A 26,255-nucleotide genomic window follows, 5' to 3' on the forward strand; every position below is an offset into this window, starting at 1 on the left:
AATCAAGAAGGTCCAATCAGGTCCACAGCTCCCCAGCTGCAGGGTTGATATGTACGGTGAGTTTGTGGCACCCTGGATAATAATGCCTTATTCAAAGCACAGATCTAGAAGTAAAGATAATTTTTCCTTCTTTTTTTTTTTTTTGAAAAGTGGATGAAAGATTTTGGCAGGTTAGCATCAGAGACTGGTGGACAATCATGCAAAACGCCAAAAAGTAATTTCTACTAAAGAAGAAGTGACTTCTGATGCCAGAGGTGTAGTTATCCTTTTCTATAGAATAATTTCACTTAAAACGATAATAGTTTTGATGATGATCAGAAAGTCAGGTTTCCCTCTTGTTGATCAAATATACCACCGTCTCCTGAAGGCATCGTTTCAACTTTTGTTTGTCTCCATATTTTTATTGCATGCACTTACAAACTTTTCCGGCGTGACTGTATATAATAACACTTGTGTTAAGGTGTAGTATCATGTGACATGTGCAAACAAAGAGATGAGGTAGTTAAAGAAATAAGATAGATCCAGACTTTGACAGTTTATTTGGTTTTCATGTTCATCACAACTCCTCCGTTCACATGTAGTTATTAACATTTATTAACATTGTAGTTATTCTTGGAATATTTCCCAATATTTTAACACAAGGAGTGAAAATATTTGTGCATGGAGTTAGAAAGCATTTGAAAACAAAAAAAACCAACTGATTTTTCATTCTCAAAAATCCAGAAATGCACCAGTTTATTCAACAAAATTATTTTCACCCAACATTAATGCTTATATTAGATATTTTATATGCATTTATTATATTTCTACACATTTAGTGATTTTACCTTTAATATAAATACATTTTAAAATATGGTGGAAAATGTTTTGTGAAGTATATATTCCCTTTACCAAACCCCATCTTGTTAAATCAGTACCACAGCTACCACTGCAATATAACCCTGGCCCCAACAATTTAATTTCAAATCATCAGAAATGATAATAATAATAAAAAACATTTCACCACACGGAGAAATTGCTTAATAAGATCACAAGGTTACATATGGTCAAGTACAAAGAAAGAGTAAGTATTTCTAGAAGAAATCACAGTAGCAGACAGATCCCTTTACTGCACACTTTCCCCAGTAACGCCAGGCTGCACTGTAAATAATTACTGTTTAGTCACATCTTACCATAAAATATAAGCTTTTACACGCAGATCTGTGCTGCAGACCAGCCTGCTGGTCTGGAAATAAAAGGAAAACAGACTATATGGTTACCACATCACACATTTCATACATACATACACACACACACAACAATGACAAATGGAAAATATGGCGATAAAGGTAGGTGTATAATTATTAAATAGTACAGGTTAAAGTTGGGGATCCCTTAGAAAAGTGCTTCAAAAAATTAATGTATCATACATGCATTTCTCTAGGACAGACTGTTACATAATGCAACAGTGTGTACTACTCCCTTCATTAATAAACCCAGTCTGACTGTTATGGTTACCGTCTAATGAAGCTGCAATCTGAACACCTTATGGACTTTGTCAGTTGTGAACCTCTTTCTTTTCTGGTGACAGCCAGTTACTGTGTTCTGTGGAGGGAGTAGTACGCATGGCTGCATGAAAATGTCTGCCTGTAGCTCTGCCTGTCCCATTATTGAAAATAAACACAAAAACAAAAACGGTTTTTGCCAGATTAAGTGAAAATTTCAGGTTATTATCTAAAAAATCTAAGTTCCTAGCCAAACATCTGAGAAAAGAACTTATTCTTTCAGTGGCAGAAACAAGCTTCCATATACTACAAATTATGAAAGCTGTGGATAACATCCAGAGCCTAATGGCTTTATATAATGATTAGTAGGCTTTTTAATATGATAAACTTCCAATGGTTAACACAATATCGGAGGGTTTATAATTAACAGTTTCATTAATCACAAATTTTTATTTAAAATAGTTAACATAAATTTTATGTTATATTAAATAAAAAAGAAATCTACTTTATTTTCAGCAAAGAAGGACTTTTCTAAGCAATCCTAAACTTTTGAGGAGTAGTGAACCTAACAAAACTCTAGATGTCCCAAGTATCCAGTACTTGCTTACAACTTACTTATACTTTTGCATGACTTGATGCACCAGAAAGCTTAAAAAAACTGTCTATTATACAGTACATCCTTTCATATCAGTCAGAGATGCATGGCCCGCATGCACATCTTGCAGCATGAACATAATCACAAATGCACAAATGAGTCCTGTGGGGGGGTGAAGATCTATTGTATACTGTCAGTACTCGCACAACAGAGGCTTTGTGCTGCTGCAGCTGTGGGACTGACCTCACTACAGCCAACACCGGCCCACAGTATCACTGCTAGCTCAACACGCTAAGTCTGCACAAGCCTTGCAAAAGCAATGAGGAAAAAGGAGTTTTATTTTCCTTGTTGCAGCACATTCATAAAACCTAAACTGCCCAAAGCTACAAAATGCAGAGTTCTGACTGAAGTTAATCTTTTTGGTAAAAACACTGCTTTGTTTGTCAGTGTGAAGCCAGAACGATGGCAGGCAATGAGCAAGTAAAACGACATTGATTATGGTTCCAAAGGTGAATGAGCACCTAAATGGATGGATGCAAAAATAGGCAATGCTAATATTGTGATTATAGTCATTTTGCCTGCTAACATCAATTTCTTAGCTTGTTGTGATGTCACTTGTTGTTAAAAAGGGTTTATTTTTTACTTTCTGTTAAATATATAATATTATAATGTTACATATTTTACAAAAATGAGGTAAACACTGATAAGAGTAGTTCATGTGAGCAAAAACATTCTGCTCTCATGATGTGCTGATGTCAGTTTTGCATGAAATAGACAATACATCTCAGAAACCCTGATTTGCTCCGCTGCAGGCTTCCAGAAGCTGACCAGTCATTGGAAAGTTGGCTTATAACAAGAGGGTTCTTATAAAGAGACAGGTGCTTAAACTATTTCTCTTAGAGAGTGGATGAACTGAGGGGCTAGTACCATTAAAAGCTCCAGTGGAGCAGAGCAGGCCCTCAATAAAAATCTCCTGCCTTAAAATGCACACATTCTGGATTCAGCTTATTTGTGTGTACTTAATATCAGAGAAAGGCCAACATTGGAAATAAAATGTGGCTGAGAAAGGAAGTAAAGGCCCCACAAAACCTCACATTTATGACAGGTTTATGAGATCATTGGAATTTAAAAAGTTAATAAGTACTTAGTAAGTGCAGAGGATGGATGGTTACATATGGCCAGCCATATGAACATAGGCTCTGTGGGCATTAAGCCAACACAGATGAAATAAGAAATTTAAAAACAGAAGATTTCATGTTGTTTCGGACAACTGTGCCACCTCTATTTCCTTTTAGTGGTTTCTAATTCGCCTCGGAGAGTTCACATGTGCAAAACAGTGTAAATAAGTAAAAACACAGTGATCAAATAACATTAAAATAAAATAAAAGGACAAAAGCTTTAGTTTCAGTTCCAGGCTGATTTTTGCTCAGCCTGAACGAAGAGCGTCTCTCGGGGACTTTTGGGTCCTCATCAAATCCAAAGGCAGAAATATTGACGAGATCGCGTCATAACAGGGGTGAAAGTGATGCTTCAGCTCCTGTTTACTGCCTCTACATGTTGTTCATGACTTCCTTCAAATTTACTCTACCAAATCTATCCAGGGTTAAGTAAGCATCGATTTCTTCTCACACAGAAATGAAATGGGACGTATTGAAAGCACTGAAGGGACAAAAACGTAAGGGGTGTAAAATTCAGAGGAAAAACCTGCAGGACAAGCGCTCGGGGACAAGGGTGTAGATCGATTTGCTTTTACATTAATATGTGATGCTGTTGGTGAATTTTTCAAACTTAACCTTGAAAAATGAAGCAAAATGTATCCTTGACTAAAGATCACCATTTGTTATTGTTTTTCTCAATAAATTTGATGTTTTTTTCTTTAAATCTGTCAGAAGTTTGTTAATTTTTCCCCCATAAATCTGCCCGTTTATCCTATTGCATTTGACAAGATTGCTCTAGTTTTTGCCTGCTTTTTCTCCAAAATTTCCCAGATTAATTCTTGTAAATTGGACAGCTTGTTGTTAATCTATCCTACTTTTTCTTTCTCAAATTTGCCATTTTTGTCCTGTAAATTTTTCAGTTTGGTCTCATACATTTGTCACTTTTTACCTCTGAATTTTACCCCTGACAAACCTCACGCAGCCTCATACTCTTTCCACATGTCCAATAGCCCTAATACATCCTTGCAAGTATGACACTTTATCTGAAAGTTGAAAATATATCTATTTAGCATGTGGCTAAAATACAACCTAACACTAAACCATAAATCTGTCCACTGGTTAAAGGGAAGCTTTCACAGTCTGACTTTATCTTCTGTCCTGTATTTTCTCAGAAACTCTAAACTCCCAACCAGCTGACAGAAGCACCCTTGTTTCAGTGTCGCACTACAGTTCCCAGAATGCAGTGGTTCCTAAGGTGTTGTTCAAGTAATGTGTGCACGAAGCCCTGGTCAGAGGTTGACTGGGTGTGCTTCTCACTGGTACCAGTGTTCAGTGACTGATTATGTCACAGAGTCAGCAACTTTTACAGACGTCCTCGGGGACTCGTCTGAAACACACCCAGTGTAGCGAAAAGAAGACAAGCCGAACAACAGAGTGAAAAACTGAAAAAGTCCTGAAGTCACAGAAGGGAAAAATAAAAACTAACCTGAACACACAAATTAGTAATTGATGCTCCCAGCATAGTGAAGAAAACATAAACAGGTTTTCTCGAATGTCAGCGTCACTGATTAATGTTTAATAGGTGAATTCTGTCTGAATGCAAGTGGCTCACTTTGAGATTTTCCATGGCTTCGTATATGTTAGCTCTCCCTTGCTGCTGCACTGCACTCATGGACGGATTATGAGAAAACGCGCCTCTGAGCACAAGCCTGACGTAGGAATCAGGATACGTCTTTGTGTCTCTCAGGCTGTTTTATGTGACTGTGCAGCTGATTATAGCAGTTTCAGACCCTTTAGCATTGTTATTAATTTTTACATTTTTGCTTAGTATGGTCATTTTATGTCTCTTTATGTTTTATTTCAAATCTCTTTGGGGTTGCTTGGATATCATTTCATGTTTTACGTCCAACTGTTGTCATTTGGAAGCTGTTTTCAGGATCTGCTTGTAGTTATTTTATAACTGCCTCACTGCCATTTTTGTTACAGTTTGACTGCTGGGTTTACAGGTTAAATTGTAGATTTAGACCCTTAACCTAGTTTCTTTGAGAGCATGAATTACTGATTTCTGTGCATGCTTCCCCCTGGTACTCATCAAGCTCTTCAACATCACATTTAAACCTGATCAACACTTCCTGCAGAAAACGCAAAATAGAGGCTTCCGCCGCTAAAAGACAGGCTACTCCACGAGGAAGAGTTTTACTTTAAAACAGAGGGCACAGTCTAACCAAAAGAGCTGTAACATAACACGACACACAGATGCAGGCTGGAGCAGTTTTAAAAGTGCTTAAAACCAGTAAAATTAGAAATGATGACCTTTGTTAGAGGTTAAAAACAGGTTAAAATCAGTCTACTGTCTGAGAAAACACTGTACCCGTGTGTTACACCCGTCCCACCACCTGATTAAAAACACTAGAAAGCTCAACATCTGCACCACGGTGATCACACATGAAGTTTTGTGCACATGTTTGCACGCACGGAGACAATTGGATGTCAGAGAGACGGCAATGAGGCGAGAGGAGCGTGGGTATCAGTGAGTCTCGATGACCACCGGCTCAAAGATGCCAGGAGTTACTCTGGGAAAAGAACAGAAACAGGTGAGTTTTTATGAAAGATGATCGTCGAGAGAAAGATATGGCGAGTGAGATGATACCTGTTGGCGAGATGCGTCCCGCTGAGGGCTGTGGTCCCGTCTTTGCTGATAAACAATCTCAAGTTGCTGTCTGAAAAAAATGAGCCCAGAGGAGATGTTACTGTGGTGACGCTCACACGTTGTCCCAAAACCACAGACTGCATATAAAAGATGGAGACCATCGTGTCTGTGTGGAGTTCAGACGTGTTATAACTTTAATTTTGAGCTTTTTTAAATTCCTTTTAGTGAGTTTTCTTGTTTCAGTTTAGTTTTACTCAATCTGTTGGGTTTAGTTTGCATGTTTTATTAAAACGAAGGTGGAAACTTCATTTTAATAAAACAAGACTTCAAAAGTTCAGAAACGATATTACAGTAAAACTCATCCCCGTATCAGTAAATATTTCCACAGCTCTGCCCACAATGACACAAAGGCTAAAGTTAAAGGGTTTTTTCCAAGACAATACTCTTTCAAAAAGTTTTCATCTTTTCTAAAATTCTACTTTTTGCATTTTTTTTTACAAGTTTTGATTCATGTGAACGGGTATCTAGATGTCATAGCTGTGTACAGTCATCAGGGGGCGATATCCTAGAGTGTGGAACGTCCAGCAATGAGTACTCAAGAAGACTGAGTTCACAATACACAAAGAATTTGTTTGTCGTGAAACTGAGCCCACACATACCATCACCGCCATCAGTCCTCGTGCTGCTGGTCCCTCAACACTGATTTCTGAGTTAAATCTGATTGGCCACTCGTTAGTCTTCAAAAAAAACATCCCTTTATGTTAAACTGGGTTCAAAACTGGAATTATTTCCACTTTCTTTATAAGAGGATAAAGTCTGTTTTCACACCTGCGCTGTTTAGTCAGTTTAAATCAAACTCTGGGTCTTTTCCACCCTTAGTGTGGCTCACTTGTGCAGGTGAACCAACACAAGCACACTAAAACCCTTTGGAGGAGCAAGCCTTGAGCTAGTTCCAAACTCTGGTGTTTCTCGTACGATGAGAGGTTAACCCAACTTTGCTCTGACTCAACTACAGGTGTACACTGTAACAATGGAAAGTGTAAAAGTCTCAGACACATCTTAACCAAAATCATCCTGTGAGCTTTGCAGCAGACAGATTAATTGTCCTCCTGGACGTTCATGAGAACATCAAATTATAAAATGAGCATCATATTGAAGCCAGTTCAACCTGATTCTCATCAGGACTTCATCAGGAAAGTGATGAGTTCTGTGCTATCTGACATCTTTATGCTGCTGCAGAAGTCGCCCTCTGGTGGCCAACAGGAAGATTTAATGCAAGTTTGACACGTTTCAGAGCCAGAAGCTGATACTGTCTTTGATATTTGTCCTGTGGCTGAAACTAAGTCCAAATAATCGGGACTCTGGCCGACCTTCGTTGTTGCTGCTGTCAAAGTCCTGGCTCTTTACGATCGTGTCCACGATAGCGTCTGCATCGATGCGGGTGTCGTCCACACAGCTGGGCTGCTTCTCCACGGGTTCCTTCTTCCTCCTGTTTGTTGGACCGAACACAAACCAGAGAAAAAGTCACGTCTGAAACACAAACACAGCTTCACAGTGAAGCGCTGACAAATTCATTCTGGAGCTCTGTGGGTTGTAATTCTTCTGTAGTGACACCTGCCCCACCTGTCGTTTCACCTTCATGAATCATCTACTGATATCTTACTAATAAAAAAATTAAAAAAATGTAATCAGTGGGGAGGGGAAAGGGTTTGGCTGCTAGGAGCTGGTTGGAGCTTTTTAACTGATATATGCAAGTGTGTGCAAGCAAGATGAAGCTGAAAACTGCAGGTCTCCGAGTAGCAGATGTATCGGTGTGTGTGAATTCCAGCCAAATGCTTCACACTCTTCCAGAGAATCTCAGGCATGTAGGTTCACACATGCCTGAGAATCATCTCCGGCCTTTTATCGACGCCACGGAGTCCTGACATGCCTCGCCATGACATCAGCGAGGCTGAGAACATGCAGCGGCAGGTGGGTTTCCTCTGAGGTGCAGCTGTGTGTGAGTCTATCTACCTGGAGGATCTGTTAGACAAGATGGCCACAGCAGAGGGAGGAGGAGGTCTCTCTGGCTTGGTGGGGGTCGCTTGGCGGTGCGGCTCAGTGGGGGTGGAGGGAAGCGGCTGAGAGGGGTGGCCGAGCCCGCAGGAGGCGCCGCTGCTGGAGGAGGTGTTCCTGTGGTGGCTGAGATCGTTCAGGCTGGAGCAGCGAGAGTGACCGGTGCTGTAACCTGAGGGAAGGAAAGGAAAGGAAAAAGATGAATGAGAAGAGAAAAAAACAGAGGAAGAACAGGAAAAGGAGAGGAAAGGACATGAGAAAGGAAAGGATAAAGGAAAGAGAAGAAAAAGGAGAGGAAATAAAAGGAAGTGGATGGAAATGGGAAATAAAAGAAAAAAGGGAGGAACAGGAACAGGAAGCGGAAAAGAAAAAGAAGATTCACAGGAAGAGAAGAAAGAGGAAAGGAATGGGATGCGGAAAGGAATAAAAATGAGAGGAAGGGGATGAGGAGAAGAACAAAAAAATAAGTAAAGTGAACAGGGTGGATGAGATAGAAAGGAAAGAATGGAAACAGATGTTTATTTGTGTTTATTTCCTTCATGTTTTGTGCGTTTCCTGCAGCACAAGGAAGTTAAAGTTCTCTGACCTGATATCTTGCTGTGCTGGCTGGCGTAGCTGGAGCTGCGAAAATGACCGATCTGAAAGACTTCATCCGGACTGGAGACACTCCCTCCCTCCTCGGGCAGCCCTGCACACACAAACATAGCTCCGGCATTAACACCTCGAACCGTGAAAACATCCTTAGGATCCCTAAAAATACGCTACATTAATCAAGGTACATCTACACCAACGTCTTACCTGAGCTGCGCACTGATGACTGTCGGGGTTTGAAGGACCGAGGTCCCTCCATGATGCCCCCTGGTGGCTGCAAAGTGGCGTCAGTGCTCTCCCCCTTACAGTCCAGCTGCAGGTTGGGGTCCTCATCCCCGATGGAAATGGATTTGGCCGTACTGGGAGGCCTGGAAATATAATTTATGTGTTACAAAGAAAGCTTTAATTGTTACATGTGTTGCTCAGACAAATTGAAGGAGCTCACGTTTTAAAGCAGGGATCCCCCGACAGAAGGGTCATCCCAATTGTTACCTATAAAAAAAAAACAGATGTGTTACTAGACTTGAGCACTAATTAGGTCAGTGTGTGTGTGTGTGTGTGTTTTCCTGCCTTGAGAATAGAGTTGTCTTGCCGAGTGTTTTTGGTGTCATAGCCCTCCAGGATGCAGCAGCGGACGGTCGAGCCTGAACCAGCAAACTCGGAAATGTTGAGATCAGCAAAACCCAGCTGGAGACAGACAGACAGACAGACAGACGTCAGAAAGCAACAGAAAATGAAGAAGCCATGTTGTAACGACCACGGTCTCCATCAGGTGTGGCTCATGGGCTTTTAATTTGTTCCCCTCACAGATCTGAAGCAGCAGGACTTCTTCTTCTTCTACCACTTGGTTAAAAATATTTGTTTTTGCCTGCCACTGACAATCCATGCCCTCATGTAAGGAAGTCAATGAAGGAAAACAGGAGAGAGTGACTTAATGTGCAAGTCAATGACCTCCTTTAACCTCCTCACTCACTGTTTTCTGCCCACTCAGCTCTACTTCCTACTGGAGGGGCCACAGCTCGTGGTGGTGGATTGCATGTGTGTGAGTTTACACAAACAGCAAAAGTGCTGCCACACATTCTAATTTCTGCTTGGACTGAATCTGAAAATATCATCAATATTTTTCCCAGACCAAATAAATAGTTGTTCCTTCACTCAGCCTACAAGCATGCTTTTATCTGATTGGTCTGTCTTTCCCACAGTTTGTCACAGGAAACAAACAAAAAGAGATACATAAGCCCAAAACTACAAAGAGGTTTCAATCAGTAAAGGAGGAACTGAATAATTACAAAGAAGAGCAAAACAAAAATATGTAAAACAACTATGAGGTGCAAAAAAAACTGGATGCAAACCAACAATAATCAAATAAAAACCAATGCTTGTCGTTTGAGAGGTGCATGAAGCTACAGAGATGCACAAAACAACCCTAAAGATGCACAAAAACATCCAAAAAGTAATTAAAAGACTTAAAAGTACATAAAAAAACCCAAAGAGGCATAAAACAACCCAAATGAAACACTAAACCTTTCAGAGCCACTAAACGGTAAAGGTACACAAAGGAACCTTAAGGAGGCACAAAACACAGACACACAAACTACCCCAAATAGACCATTAAACCACCAAAGAGGCAAACAATGACCCCAAAGAGACACCAAACAACCCAAAAGAAGTACAAAAAAACCTCAAATGTGCATAAAACCACAGAAAACCATCCAAAACAACACCAAATAACCTCAAAGCTGCCAAAACACTTCAAAGTGAATCAAAACCAAAACTGCACGAAAGAATCAAATAAAGGCTAGAAATAATGGCCCCAGGGAGACATTAAACCATGTAAAGAGGGAGTAAAGGACCCCAAACAGATAAACACACATATTACTCAGCATAGAGGGAGCCCTGCAGTCAACATGCGGATATAAAATGGCTCTGCAGTGAGGTGACAATATTCCAGTCATTCGTCGCAGCTACTGTAGCTCAAACAGTTGACTGTAACCTACATGAGCAGACAGTAAACACAGTGTTTTACTGGCTACTGCTCATAGTCATCACCCTCTGACTGTCCCGTCACATGTCTCTGTCAGATGAAGACTTTACTGTGTTTAATGCACTGTAAATCTGTGCACTATAACGTTTATGAGTCCAACAGTTCATCCAACAGTTTCAGGACATAAACAGGTTATAAACTCACCTTTGAGAAGGCCTTTCCTCCTTTGAGCTCCTGTAGAGACACAGAAACACAGAAACACTGGTGATTCACCCTGCTGACCCTCTCATAACGTGTCACATAGTTCCAGTATGGAGCAGAAAGTGGGACAGGTGCAGGCGTCACCTTTGAATTAAGGAGGATGCTGCTCGCCTGAAAAGCTTGATGAAGCAGTTCATTTAAAAATTTAGCGTCAGCTAAATGTTCCCACAGAGCAAATTTTCTGCAATAATCTAAAAAAAATTGTTTGGCCTTGTGTTGAGGTAATCGGGCACTCTATGTCCCAGAGGAGCATGGGAGTTGTAGTTTACCTTGCGTACAGACACTCTGCAGATGCAGGGGTCCAACACTCCACTGATCGGATTGGCGCTCATCTTGCACACAAAGGAGAACTTCTTCCTCCATCGGACGGAGTTCTGCTGCACCTCCTCCCTGCAAACACACACACAGATGTACCTGCTGTAGTTAGACTGTCACACAGTTTATAGTGTAAACAGGTGTAAAGAGTAAATCCTGGAATTTATACTATAAATGTTTGCACCTTTACCTCAATTTCCCCCCCCCCCCCTACAAGCCAAACTTCAGAGAATTAAGGCTTTAATTGGACTTCTTAATATACACATAGTTGTGCTTCACTTCACCTTCTTGGACTTTGTTTATGGCCTATGTATCAGCCAGCCCTGTTTTTGGGTCCTCTCTTTACCACACATCTATTAAAAAGTAGCTCAAATATTATCATCTTTATGATTTTATCTTTGGAGACCTTCATTTGAATGGTTCTGAGGATCAAATCTACAGATAAAATCAAAGTGTTAGAGACTCAGGGAGACACAGCAAATCTGTGGCAGTGGCATGTATTGCTGTACCTTCCTGGAGGAGCTGGACTACCTGTGAAACCTCTGTAGAGTCCAGGTATCGCCTCGTGCTACCAGCAGCGACACTGATGCTCACTGAATGCAAAACGAGTGAAAAAACAGCCAGAAAAGATGAGGAGGGAAAAAGCATCAGTGGCCCCCACATGTAAAACCATTCCACCCTCCAAATCGATATCCCAGAGGTTTAACTGATGTGATGCTTTACTTTGATTAAAAAGCATTCCAGCATTATTCGGTTTGTCAGACAGAATAATGTAACCCCAGCCTTCATCATGCAGGGGAAAACAAACAAGGCTGCAGCAGATTTATTGGCCCATTAGCACAAAGTGAACTGTGGGTATTGTAACAGCTGGGGAAATATGCTGGAGGCTGAGCATGTGAAAGAGCAAATGTGTTTATATTAGAAGTGTTATTATCTGCAGGATCAATAGGACGACACGGACTGTTTTCTCTGGCTGTTTTTCTAGAGAACGTCCTCGAGGCCGAGCAGCTGATGGCCCAGATGATCTCATCCCGGGACGTGGCACGTCATACTCTGCTGAGGGGGTTTCCACTTGCTCTGATTGGAAACAGATTTGGTGTTTATCTGCATATTGTTTTTATTTCTTGCCCTCACGCTTTCCAGTCGAACAGCACTATAGGTGTCATAAATAACTTAAAATATAAGCCAAAGCAAAGGGGCGAAAACAGGGTTGGACAAACTGTACAAACTCTGATGCAACACAAAGAAATCCTGTAAGAAAAGACAGTCTTTGATATTTGTGCTGCAGGGTTTGGTGAGTGCATGAGATAGGGTTTAGTGATATGATTCTTACATGGATAACCTGGAAGGGCCACCGTTGATCTGGTTAATTAACAGTGCAAATATGTACATTTTACAGCTTGGGGACCTTTACATGGTTTCCAAAAGTTAGGCCTAAGGGGACACATTATTGTAGAATGAACCTTCTGGGACAGAAATGCACTTTTCCTGCAGCTGCATGTCTGAGAGTCTACAAAAACAAAGCCCACCTCTATTTTTTGTGTTTAACTACAGTAGTTTAGCTTTGCACCTGTGAAGTGAAGCCACTGCTGCCCACACTGCCCCTCCTGTGCAGACACGCTGTCAACCTACAAAGAGGAAGAAACTGCAGCAGTGTAAACTAACACTAAAGCTGTCAATGAATTGAGCTCACTTTTCTGCACGCAGGCCATCCGTCTGCATGCCGGGCTTGTCTCAACCTGAAAGTTAAACTCTGCTGTTATCTCTCCCTGCATCGCTCATGTCAAAGGAAACGCCGCATGAGATTTGTCCACTTACACAACATACACATATGCAGACTCAGCCGGCTGCACTGCTGAGAACAGATAGTCCTGTAATTTTGCCCTTTGGAACATGCAAACCAAGCAGCTCCAGCTGATCCTTCCCTATATTTTATGTACACCAACACATGTCTCTAACATATCTGAATTGCGGCTCTCTGAGTTGTTTCCAAGATGGACATAGCCACCACAAATGTAACCTTTTAGCCACAATGCAGAAGTGGCTTTATTTGGAGGGGGTGGAGTTATCAGCTAGCTAGCCTGGTTAGTATGGAAATGCACAAGGTTTACCAGAAGGTGCAAACCGCTGGTTACACTCAAGAACAGGACAATCAGATTAGACTCTGGTGGAAAAAATCTAAAAGAGTCATAATGGATCTGAAAAAAATATATTTTTATTTTATTATATTGATGAAACCAAGATTAACTTGAAAAGTTTGGAAAAGGAGAAAAACATGATCTGAAGTACACCACATCATCTGTCAAACATGGTGGAGGGAGCGTTATGCCAGTGGACCCAGGTCACTGATTTTACTGATGAAGCAGCAGGATGAATTAATACTAAGACTCTGCAAAACTCTCCACATAGAGCTTCACAGTGCAAACAAGAGCATAGGTACACCCGAAAGGCAAGTGCTATAATTGAATTGGAGATTATGTATTGGAATTTCAGGAGTGGGACCACGCCTCCAAACGCGCTCATTGTTGTCATCTATATAGGTTCCCCCAGTTCTGCAAGCTGTTCATTCTCGTTTACGTGCCCCGCTCTCCCTCCTTGTTCTCAATTCTTTAACTTCTTCACTCCTATTCAGTACACGGGGATCTGCCGGGCCCGGGAGCTGTTGCCAGTCCCCTTCGAGGCCTTCCCCAAACCGCAGCTCAATTCATGTCCAAGCATTCACCTTTACCTACTAAAACGCTGTCAAACCTAAAATGAGGACGAGGGCCCGGCTAGTGAAATTGTTTTTTATGGTCATCTTTGACCTTGGGCACTAACAATGAAAGTCAGTGTCAAGCCAACCAAAGTACTCATGTTGAGTTTTTACTGATTTTCATATTTGATGTGACCTTGACCCAGTTTTTGAGCTGTTATTGGTATCTACCATCACACAAAATTGGAAAATCATATCATGAAAACTGTGCAGGCTAGACTGCTAACAAACAGACAAAATGCAAAAGCAACTCTAGAGATTCTCAAGGAACAAACCAGTCGCCTGATCTCAGTCTAACAGAGCAGTTTTCAGTTATTATATGCAAAACTACAGAGAGACACAAACAAGCAGCAACAGAAGGTGGCCACAATAAAGGCCTGGCAGAGCATCTGAAGTGAGGAAACACAGCATTTCATGACGTCCATGGGTTCCACACTAATTTCGATCCTCTGTCAGTTAATACTTGAGTTGAACCCTTAGAAATAAAGGTTTGCACTTCAATCACATCTTGATTGTTTGGTTCATGTATCCCCCGTGGCCGTGCGCAGAGGCAAAAAATAACCTAACTGCGCTGACTTGCATCAAAATCCTTGTACCCTTTAGATTTTTAAGTCTTAGAATCAGTTTGTTGGCCTTTAGCGCAAACGGAGGGAGCTGGAAACAGTCTTATCTTTTTAAGTTATGTTATTGTTCAGATATTGGTAATAATAAGAGTTTTATACATGAAAAAAAATGTAGCTAAGAGACACACAGTAGCATTTTATCTATTATTAAGGCTGCTGAGGTTTAAAATCCCTATACATCGACTACGTGTGATACAAAAGCTAAACTGTTTAAAACGTCACTCCAACATTAGACAAACAGGAAATGAAAAAAGATAACACTGCATGCTGGGACATGTCATTACTAATTTCTTTGGTATTTTATGCCGTTTCTGTCCTCTCTTTTCTTCCTAATAATTCTGAGTAACAGTCCCAGAGAGAAACGCACACTGCGTTACATAACTTTTACTTTTTTGTTTGCTTTAATGCAATCCATGATAAGTACATGACTCAGTATCTGAGGCATTCTTTTCCCACGTTAGCTTTATCGCTGGAACTTTTCCTACTTCACTTATCTGAAGGGTGACCTGAAATGTGCAACTCATGAAACTCTCGGAGGCGGCCGGCTGCCTGACGGAGGCAGGAAACGGTCAGACTGGTTCTGCAGCTTCTATTCTTACAGCCCGTCCGCCCTCACAAATGCACCTTTGTACGACAGGTAGATACAAGCACAGGTCACATGGTCACTTTGTGACAACTATGGAGAGTGGAGCAAAAAAATCTAAGTAAGTTCAGAAAATACAAACACTAAGAATGACACATGTCAGTGCATTATATCTATAGCATCTGAATTCAAATCAAAATTGCGCTGCAGTCCTTTTGATGCTTTAAAGTCATCTTGAATCACACTTAGTGCAGAGACTGGAAGCAATCAGTCAACATGTCTAAGTTTTAGCCATGTTTATTGGAGGAAAGACGGTCCGTTAACAGATTCATCGGGGACCAGGCCACTCTCCACACCCTGCACAAAATTCATGATTACAGAGTCATTGACACATTTAAGGACAAATCTATGGCTGCTCTGACACTTATCATATAAAAACAAATAAAGTATTTATGGCTCAAGTGAAAATACAAAAATACACTAAACTCTCTCTCACATCTTCAGTGCATTTGTCATGTCTGGATGAGAGGCTATGAGTAGGATTAATTGCATATCATTTTGTTTTTCTTGATTTTTGGTCTACCTCAAAAAAAAAAATGATTTGATGTCAGTGGTGAAATACACATGGATAAGTATATAAATCTAGATTTTACTCTAACTGTTGTGCTGCATGTAAATCATTTCTTTGTGTGGTTTTTACTATGAGACAGTTTCTGTGTACAATGAGGCAAATGAGGCATTACAGATAGCCCGGTAAAGCCTTGTCTCCACTGCAGCTTGTTTGGTTACAAACTGCAGGAAGTGCTGCTACAACTGTGTTTGGGTTCAAAACCTTTACTCAAGCAGCTCTCCCTGATTACTCTCTGTCGTTGATATCTGGAGAAAGAATCTGAGGAATGAGGCCGAGTTGCAAATGAGCACAACACACACACACACACAAACCCTGACCTTCTGCCCTGCCATAACTTTTTTTTAATAATTTAAAGACAGCGTGACAGGTTGTGTATGTGTGTGTTTGAGAGTGTGTTTGCATGACCTGGCAGAGTGTGATGTATAAGTTGTTATATAACAGCAGGCTGTGGTTAGCAGATGTATGTCGAGGGTGGTGGCAGCTTTAAGGTGGGATAGACACAGGTGGTGATATATTGAGCTGCTCCCAAATGTACAAGTCTGTACCTCAACTTTGTGTTAGGGAATGTAAAGCACAACAAAAAGGGTAGAGTAACAAAGTGAGCTAGTATTAACCTGTGGAGCCCATCCCAGCACTGAGGTAAACAATGGATGGGGTTTTAAAGCACATCTATTCTCCCTTCCCTTTTTTTCTGTCACACATATGTTGTTCCACTGGTGGATGTTCATGTCATCCATCCATCCATCCTATTCAGTAATCCCAGCTGGTATAGTTTAAGAGGCAGGGTAGACTTCAGCAGGTGACTAATCCATCAAAAGACTAACACAGAGAGAAAGAAATATTCAGAACCACCAGTTAACCTTACAAGCATGTGTTTGGACTGTGGAAGGCCAGAGTACCAGTACCACAAAGAGGCCCCTAACCAGTCAGTGGATTTGAACTATCGTGACAGTGCTTCAGCACACTATCTATTTTCATGTTAATGAAGTTTTTAATCATGAGTTCGGTGTACGTAAAAGTAATCCCTGTGAGCCAAAACCTCAGTTTTGGTCCGTTGGTCATGTATGATGTCAAAGTGAGAGGATAATCCCTAATATGGTCACCCCAGGCCACACCCACCTTCTGTTCATATTTTTTCCTTTTTCCGGGAGGCAGTCAGGCTACCACCACCATCTTCCTGTGTCACTGATTATCTAGGATATCCAAGTGTAGCCCGGTGTTGGAGAGTGTCCACTTTGGTGGCCTCAGGATTTCATCTGTGCTCTTTACAGATGATGTGGTTCTGTTGACTTCATTGGGGGTTTAGATTCAGCACCTCCAAGACCAAGACTATTGTTCTCAGGGATAAGGTAGAGTGCCTAGTCCAAGTCCGGAATGAGTTACTACCCCAGGTGGAAGAGTTTAAGTACGTTGAGGTCTTTTCCACAGTAACAGGAGAGTAGAGTGTGAACTTGATGATGGATAGGGGCTGTTGTGGTGAAGAGAGAGCTCAGTATAAAAGCAAAGCTGCAGCTTTATCGGTCAATCAACATTCCTACCCTTACCCATGCATACGAGTTCTGGGTACTGAGTTAAGGAATGAGAAAGAAACTCTTGTATACACAAAGTGTGGTAGGACTCTCACTTGGAGACAGAGTGAAGAGTTTAGTCATTTGAAAGGGGTTCAGAGCAAAGCCACTGCTTCACCACATTGAAAGAAGCCAATTGAGGTGATGCGGGCGTGTTTTGAGGAGGAGGCCTTGGGGCAGACCCAGGACTCACTGCAGAGATTATATTTGTCTGGCTTGGAAACAACTTGGTCTTCATCTAAATTAGCTGGAGGAGGTAGCCAGGGTGAAGTTTGGGCTGCTGTTTGGCTCTGCTTAGGCTGCCATACCTGTGACCCGAATTCAGATAACTGGCAGGAAATGGTCAAGTAGCTGAAAAGATGGATGGATGGATGGATGGATGGATGATAATTGTCTTAAAGAGGGAGGAGCTAGAGAGCAGATTTTAGACAGCAGATGAACTGAGGGTCAGCCTAAGAACAAACATAGTCTTATTATGAATTGTGAATCATGCATAGCTACTCTGACACATTCCATCACAAGAATATGGAGCTGGAATTTAGCGAGTTATCAACGTATTTTTCCACGTGCAGGTTTCCATCATCATCATCCTGAAAGGGAAGTGCAAAAACCAAACAAAAAGTCTAGATGTTTCTTGGCTATTAAACTATATCCTTCCAAATACCAGCACCACCTCTCTAGCCTCATAATATGGGTTTGTAAGACTGGACCCTCTTGGAAGCCAATGTCAGCAGATCAAGGGAACAATGCAGGGGTGTCTAAAGGTGGGACGTAGACAGTAGTCTATGTCCCACCTTTTCTAGTAATCAAACTAGAAGTTTTTCTCCATAACAGCTATCATTATCTCCAAACAAACCAACCAACAGATAGTCAACCAGGAATATTCTGAGAACACTTACAGTAATAATAATTTTAAAGAAAAATCCCATGTGATAAACTTGATGCATGGTTTCAGTCATATTTCTGCTCAGAAAGTAATAAACCAACACATGAGTGTATTTACAGTGCTCTATAAAACATTAAACAAAGCCTCATCCAGGCCCGCAGTATTTCATGCATTTTGACTGTTTAACAGGCCGTGCACAAGTGCGAGATTGGCACAACCTGATTATACATCTTATGGTATCAGTGCAGTGATGCAGGGAGTACTGTGGGTTTTCTGAGAATCTAAAGAGACTTCCAGATCTTAAAACAGAAAAGAGGAACTGAAGAAACAATCTAAAGGCAGAGGTTTGTTAACCACATCCTTCAAAAACCCTGTTAATTATAAAAGGTACCTATTTTACAGCACACGACGCATATATCATCTACGAACAGCAGTCATGATAAATGACTAAGCTTGGCCCCAGAATGCTAAACTCACTGAGTTTAGTTCCTTTTTCCAGTACTTTTTTTTTTTACCGTTACATGTTTCCATGTATGTCTCTATTTAAACAAACTTCCCAATTCCAGCCGTATTTGTAGCAACTTTAAAGTTTGTTGTATTCCAGCAGTTTGAAACACACCTGACGCTGAGCAGTCAAACAGAAAAACGACTATTTCTAGTTAAGCCAGACAGCAGACCCGACAGCTCACACTTCCCTTTTTTAAGGAGTACTTCTACTAGAAACCGTGCCTCCTGAGGTTTCCTCACAGCACTGTATGCTGGACACCACAGGCTAAAAAGTAGCTGTGGGACAATAAATTCAAGATTTATTAATTAATTAAATTCATATCAAACTGAGCCTTAAAGAAGCTGATATGTTTTCATGTGACATGTTTAAGAGAAGCGTTTTCTTGTTTACCTTTCTGCTAGCCCTTCTCTGTTTTGTCAGCATTTTGGTTGTCTTTACTTGGGTTGATCGCACTGTAATCCCATTCCAAGACAACCAACGACACATGAACTTCCACTTGGTCACTTTTCTAGATAGACCATTTATCCTCATGTTTATATGCAAAAGGCAAGGCTCTAACCAGCAAGCACTCAGCTTAGCTAAAGACTGGAAACAGAAGAAAGTTTGTCTGTCCAACAGTCATGACTTTTTGCCAAGTGACCTGAAAAAACCTGGAACTAATCCTGTCAATAGATGAATCCAACATGAAACACCTCACTTTACATTTATCTGTTTGTATAGATAAAGCAAACGAGACATGATAAAATAGTTATAACAAAAGGCAGCCAACACAGAAGTGGCAAAATCTGCAGTTCCTCTAATGTCCACTTGAGGCTTACTCCAAAAGTGAGTCAGTCCACATAGACTCCAAAGTTTAAATGTCCAAATTTACAGCAGAAGTCAACATGTTTGCATCCTGATATAAAATAAAATAGTTTATATTTATAGATAATAGATAATCTCTATAGATAATCTTCCCCTTTGATAAATCTGTGCTCGGGTGACAGAAACTTTATGGAAAGTTTACACATGCAGCTTGCTGAACCAAAGTAGCATTACCTGCTAATAGCTAATAACTACAGTAAACATCCTAATTCATCTCTATGGATGTCACAGAAACTTCAAACCTTAAGTCCAAAAATCAGCAGATGCTGTTCTTATATAAAGTCTGTGGTTATATTTACGAGCTTTCATGGTGCTTCTAGGTATAGCTATGCTTTTTTTTTTTAAACATTCACCATGCTTTTGGCTTTCATGCTAAGGAAGTGCCTACCAGCTTTTAGGCAACAATTCAATTCAGTTCAATTCAATTAGGTCTATTCACATAGCGGCAAATCTTAAAGATACTTTAGGGCATTTTAAATGAAATACAGTGTATTGGGAGTACCACTCCAGGTCAATGGTGTGGAGATATTTGGAGGCTGCTGCAGTGTAAAAAAATTAATATGTGGTCAGGTGCATAAAAGGGCTCAAAAGATAAAGAGGACTAATTCACTTTCTTATCAGCAGTAGACAGCATGGCTGTTTTATCTCAGTGAAGCTGAAAGTGCCAAAAGATTTGGTGCCTTTGCAGATTGTAGGAAAAACAAATCTGTGAATATAAAGGTATGTCTCGGTGTTGGAGTATTAACCTTGTAGGCTACAGAGGAATGCCTGAACAACACTGAAGGACCCTGCTGATAAAATCAGCCACTTGTTGTGCTGTGGAGCTGGAGGTCTTCAATAAATCAGTTGTTTGTCGATTGTGCAACACTGGCTGAAGTCTCGGGTGACGCCTGTTTTCCATTGTTTAAAGTACAAGAGAGGAATTTCTTTAAATGTGAGCTTGACTTGGTTCTTGGCAGCTGATAAACAGCACAAACAGATAACCGTTTAATTTCCAGTCAAAGAACAAAGAACAAAGAGTAACTGATTATCACGCACAGTGCATCCCTAATGGCCTTCAAGTACAAGACGTCCCTGTATAATTGGTAAGGAGTTCAAAGAATCAATAACAGTGTAGGATTTCTAGCTTCTGAGCACAGAGGCACACCTCTGTGAGAGAGGATGCATTCAAAAACCAGCAAACACAGAAAGAAAGAAAAGTTATGCGAGCAAAAACATGCCTCACAAAAGGACAAAAGCACGGATCGGACTGGACTGATGCTCTCCCTCCTTCAAGTACACCTCCACAGCTATTTACTTGGTGAGCAATGGACTTGATATAATGCCAAAATACAAATACGCTCCACACATGTACAAATGTGCAATAAAATGGCCCATTCATGGCTACTCTGATTCATGATGAGTGGATTATGTGATTGTTGGACGGTGGTTGATATTACTCAGCCTATTCTTTGGAAATGAATGTGGGAGGCTTCCTTGAACTCCTCGCACGCACCAGGTTGGCCTTCACCGGCTCAGGGTTAGGCCCAGATCCACGTCTACTACTTTTTATATGCAATTTTTACGCATTTGTTACACCCAAAGGTTATCATGAAAAAACTTTAAGGTGAAAATGCATGCAAGAACCCCGTGGCAGGACTCCAAGAGCAGTCATTTTCTTCACCATTTTCTTTTAGTAGGCAGGTGTTAGGTGTACATTTAATGGCTTTACTGGCCTGTCCGGTGTCTACCTCACCTCACCAGGACAGGGCCGAGTCACTCTATTACTCTAAATTGGTCAAGCGGTTAATAAGATCTCTCTCCTAGTCTAGTCAAATGCAAAATTATGTACAGGAATGTTGTTGTGCTGTCCTTTTATCAGTTAGAATGAAATGAAACAAACAAAACACTCTCCACCACTGAGTGAAAAGTAAGAAACTCTTGACCTCTTTCTCTGGAAACCCTGACCTTTCCTCCTGAGCTTGCTGATAAAGACACTGAGCCCGGGGGCATCATGGTGTTTATGTCACTGACGAAGGCTGAGAGGTGATGGCTGTGAAAGGCCAGATAAGTATGTTTCCCATGAAAAATACAATGATTCAAAGCTTATACGCTGGTATAAGTAAGCAGCGTAAAAGTCCGGCAATACAAGCCTGTGGATGCCAGTGAATTTGATTTCAAGAACAAAGACATTTCCATTTGTTTTGGCTGTTGAAATGATCTGATTGACATTTATTTCTTGATCTCTATTCTGCATGGAAACACCGGCAGCAGCCGTGCAGCTTTTACCATCACATTATGACCAGTTTTGACGTCAGTGATAACATCGCTGATTCTGCCATGTTTGCAGGATACACATCAAGGGCCAAACCAATGCAGTCTATTGACATGATTAAATTAACCCAAAGATAAGATATCCATGTTAATAATGCTACATACTTAGGCCACGTATGCTCCTTTGTTTACTGTTTGCAGTGTTTTGATTTTACTGACCTACATTAATGTGTTACTGATGCACAGTATATATGCATGATATTTATATGTGGTAGGATAAACAAGCCCTCCTTCTTTGGGCTTTTGACAGGAACAGAATATGTCAGATTATTATTGTTTATCTGACATGTTTTCCGTCACCTCATAGGCTGGGTCCTGATAGTGGTTTGAGCGGCTACAGCGGGAAGATGTGCTAAAAAAACCTCAAAAAAACTAACACTAGTGCACGCTTCATTGCGGGTTCTGATTATTTCATTCTGTAATTTCAGAATAAATTGTTTTTTTGCCCATACAATCAGGGACTCAAAAGGAAAGTCTGACTTTTGAAACTACAGTCAAACAGTGCTTTAAAATAAATACCTCCAATCCAAATATTTGTATGAATATATTTGTACAATAACATTTCTGCCCTGTTGCTCTGTTGTTTGTCTTGCAGTCTTAATGCACCACCCATTTACATTCACAGGGAAGTTAGGTAACTGTCATACATGAATACCTGGAACTCAGAGTAACAGTTATTTGCATGCAGTAACCATGCTGACTCGGCGTTCTCTCAGTTCACTGCAGCACTGGCCTGCAGATTTTACAGATCACTTTAAAGGGTTTTTATCCACCTGGCCCAGATATCTGTCTGAACCTCTTGATGCTCACTCTCTGTTTCCAGGTCAAAGGTTCAAAGTCTCAGTGTTAAAGTCTTTCCTCTGTGTTTCTTTATGTCATTCTGTCCATCTCCCCCTCAGCTCGGCGTATTTTTAGCACGTCACTGTCTTCTTCTGTCTTTTCCAGCTCTGCTATAAATCAAGACTGGATTAAACCTGTGCTTTTACTGCCCCTGACCTCTAATCTTTTTTTTCCACTTTCAGTATCCAATCAGAAGAGTTAGAAAATGATTCACCCTCATAGAGTTTTTATGAAGGGGGAAATTATCCACAGAGGCCAAATCAGTTTTTTGTATCATGTTTATTTCTGCTGGACACTGTAACACAGGAGTCTACAGAGACTGTCTCACTTTTTCAGCCCCAGAGGCTACATCTTGGATACAACACATTGTGTATCCACTACAGTGTTTTATTTCATTTGTTTAACCCACACAGAGAAGCAGAATAATAAAGAAGGGGTGTGGTTTGATGGGGAGTTTTTGGCGGATTTAATTCCTGACCAAACCAGTTTGGATCATTTCAGGTCGCCAGGCTGTTGGACAGACAAGCTTTTCCGCTATCACCTGCTCGCTATACAGTCTCACCTTTTATATGTAAACGTGAGGTGAAATGTTCTACTCAACTATCTCTGAGAAACAAAGTGACCAAGTGGGGTTTTTTTAAATGGCTAGCAAATCTTTCAATAGCAACCTCAGCTGCTCAAAACTGATGTAAACCTGGAAGACCCACAAACTCCAACTCCTCTAATGCCCACCTGAGGCTGGCTCCAGCGGTGAATCAGTCCCCATACACTCCCATGTTAAAATGTCCAAACTTACAGCAATTCAATTCAGTTTGATTTATATCGTGCCAAATCACGACAACAGTCACCACAAGATGCTTTATACTGAAACACATGGCTGCCAGTTTAAGGTCTGTTAAGGCTCATCTGAGGTGGAAAACCCGGCAGAAACAGAGGCAGAGCGGAGACATCCACTCAGACTCGAAGAGGGATTACATTTACAGCAGTCAGTTCATGCAGTGCAGCTTTCAGTGGTTTACAACGAGGAAGGTGTCCTACATACCTGGACGATAAGATGGCAAAGTCCCCACCATCAATCAGGCGGATCTTACAGAAAAGCACTCCGTTCACAAAAGGCACCGCTGTCAGCTCCTCCAGAGTGAAGTGCACCTGAAACTTGAACTTCTTCTTCTTCATGAGGAAGGCCATGGTGCTCAGCTGCTGGAGGGTGCTCATGGTTGAAGATGAATGAACAACAACAAACACTCGGGCTTTAAAGAGAAGGAGGAACAACCTTCTTTGCTTTCAGGTTAATCATTTCTGAAACAGAAAGAGAAGAAGAAAGTCTCTCGCTTTCATTTACAGGTTTTTAGAACTGGAAATATCAAGTTTAATGATTTTTTTTCCTTCTCCACAACACAAAAATATCCCTTAAATACAATTTAACGCACTCCTAACTGACGACTATGTGATTTTAAACACTTTCAGATGTGTGGATTTTTTATTTTTGTGCCTTTTCTCTAACATTATGAGACTCTCGCGGTGAAAACAGCTGCCACGCAAACACCCACACCACTCCGCACACACACAAGCTTACCGCTCCGACGATCAGCTGCTCCACATGCATGGTTAAAAAAAATAAAAAGCCCACAACAGCACAGCTGGACACCGCTGCAGAGGACTGGGTCTGGGTGGTTTCTTCCAACACACCAACTTTCCCCTCCTGCTGCTCACACTTCGACAGGCAGTGAGTCTGAGCGGCTCCCTGAACGCCTCACTGGGAAGTCAGGGACCGTCCGCAAAGTCTGGGCAGAGGCGCACGTGAAGAGGAGGAGGGGCCAAGAACTGCATTAAAAACAAACATGAAGAGGAAGGCCACTGGAAGGGAATGGGGGCTCTTTTGGATTTTAATTTTACTTATTTATTTTGAATGTTTAGAAAAATAGAAAAAATATAGTATAAAAGCACAGTCAGAATTCAGATTTCTTTTCCTCAAAATTCTAGAAAGAAATTTCCAAAAGATCTCTAATCCTAAATAAAAGAATAAATCCTAAATCAAACCGTCTGAAAATTCTGTTGCTTTAACGCTTTAACTGTGGACAGACCTGACTCTATAAACATGTAAAACACCAAAGAAAACACCCTGCAGTTCCTCTAATGTCCTACTTGAGTGAGTGAGTTGCTCCTCTGTAGACTCCCATGTTAAAATGTCTCGCATTACAGTAGGAATAAACATTTTTACAGCCTGATACACAAACAAACAAATACAAAAACTCACCTGTTTAAATTACATCAGGGACAAAGCTTGTATTGTTAGAGGTGTCACATGCAACTGGTTCAGAGCCCAACTCCCATTTTTTTGTATTTGTCATAAGTGTTATATTTAAAGGAAAATGTGTTTGCACTTTTAATAAACAGCTAGGTTTGATTTAGAAAATTACATTTAGACATATAAAGATTTAAAACTTTATCAAACTTAACAACTCGTTGACAGTGTTTGGGAGTAACGGAATACATGTACCACCGTTATGTATTTAAAATACAAAATATGAGTAACTGTATTCCGTTACAGTTACCGTTTAAAAAGGTGGTATTCAGAATACAGTTACTTTGTTGAAATAAATGGATTACACGGCGGTATTTTCCTGTTTCATATTGTGGCGGGTCAGGACTGTTTGGGTTTTGTTTGACGGCTATGTTCTGTTGTTCCAGGCGGCAGCGTTATGGTTGCCATGGTTACAAGGTGACGCTCTCTCTGCGACTGTGTGTTTCCTGGGAGAGAGAGCGCCCTTTTGTTGTTGTTGTTGTTGTTGTGCTAAGCTAATAGGCAGAATGCTACAGGCAAGAATGTAGCTTCATGGGCAGTGTAGTCCATGCTGCAGGGAGAATTGACTGCCATACCCGTTATTAGTCTGTGAGCGCCAGGAGGGAGAAGAAAAAAGAGAGTGGAAAAGTACTAGTTGTCATTGAGCAGAAACAGGAGCTGGAAGCATGTAAATATAATAATAACCACTGCAGCCAAGAAGAGTGCCTGATGAGCCGAGTTGTAAGTAAGCTATTAAGACTCACTGTGTTCGTGTTTTCCTCCGAAACAATAAGTTCTGTTGGAGCAGCCTTTCAACGCCTCTCTCTGTCTCAAAGTTGACCCAGACAACAAAGTAAAGCTATTTTTTGGCTACGAGCCCAACACGGAACCCACCGTATTAGCCAGAGGTCCCTTTACTACGGTTCGGAGCCGCAGACCTTCAGTAATAGTAATAAATCACAGCAATAGTACATTCATGTAGTTGTAAAAAGCATGATAATATATTAAGTAATCCAAAGTATTCAGAATACGTTACTCTCATTGAGTAACGTAACGGAATACGTTACAAAATACATTTTGGGGCATGTATTCTGTAATCTGTAATGGGATACATTTTGAAAGTAACCTTCCCAACACTGCTCGTTGACCAGATTTAACGCAGAAAACATCATCCATCTGGCTATGTAATAAGCAAGGTTATTAAAATCAGATGTGAAAAAATATTTTGACTAAAATAAAAATAAAAACTACACTTTTGAAAAATGTAAACTAACTGATCTGAAATAAAATAGAGCTACAGAGGAAATACTG

At 40.8% G+C, this 26,255-nt stretch overlaps 1 protein-coding gene across 1 annotated transcript; it reads right to left on the reverse strand.

The window, feature by feature from the left end:
• Nucleotides 1-522: 522 nt before the first annotated feature.
• On the reverse strand, nucleotides 523-24,424 carry eeig1b (estrogen-induced osteoclastogenesis regulator 1b). The gene is made up of 12 exons (XM_087843465.1): nucleotides 24,237-24,424; nucleotides 23,703-23,959; nucleotides 11,047-11,167; nucleotides 10,721-10,750; nucleotides 9,103-9,219; nucleotides 8,978-9,024; nucleotides 8,740-8,900; nucleotides 8,528-8,629; nucleotides 7,900-8,113; nucleotides 7,257-7,375; nucleotides 5,887-5,956; nucleotides 523-5,809 (listed from the first exon to the last, which is right to left on the reverse strand). The coding sequence occupies exons 2-12, from the start codon at nucleotides 23,873-23,875 to the stop codon at nucleotides 5,764-5,766; spliced, it is 1,200 nt and encodes a 399-aa protein (XP_087699591.1). The 5' UTR covers nucleotides 23,876-23,959; nucleotides 24,237-24,424; the 3' UTR covers nucleotides 523-5,763.
• Between the last annotated feature and the right edge of the window lie 1,831 nt (nucleotides 24,425-26,255).

The sequence above is a fragment of the Neolamprologus brichardi genome, chromosome 7 (genome assembly GCF_056152115.1).
Source record: "Neolamprologus brichardi isolate AB-2024 chromosome 7, ASM5615211v1, whole genome shotgun sequence".
NCBI lineage: Eukaryota > Metazoa > Chordata > Actinopteri > Cichliformes > Cichlidae > Neolamprologus > Neolamprologus brichardi.

Bases quoted from the DNA above. Each gene is read 5' to 3' on its own strand.
- eeig1b (XM_087843465.1), bottom strand. From the start codon at position 23,875: ATGAGCACCCTCCAGCAGCTGAGCACCATGGCCTTCCTCATGAAGAAG. The intron at 11,168-23,702 runs GTATGTAGGACA...GTGTGTTTGCAG, and splicing joins TTTGCCATCTTATCGTCCAG to GGAGGAGGTGCAGCAGAACT. The intron at 8,901-8,977 runs GTGAGCTCCTTC...TTATATTTCCAG, and splicing joins GGGGATCCCTGCTTTAAAAC to GCCTCCCAGTACGGCCAAAT.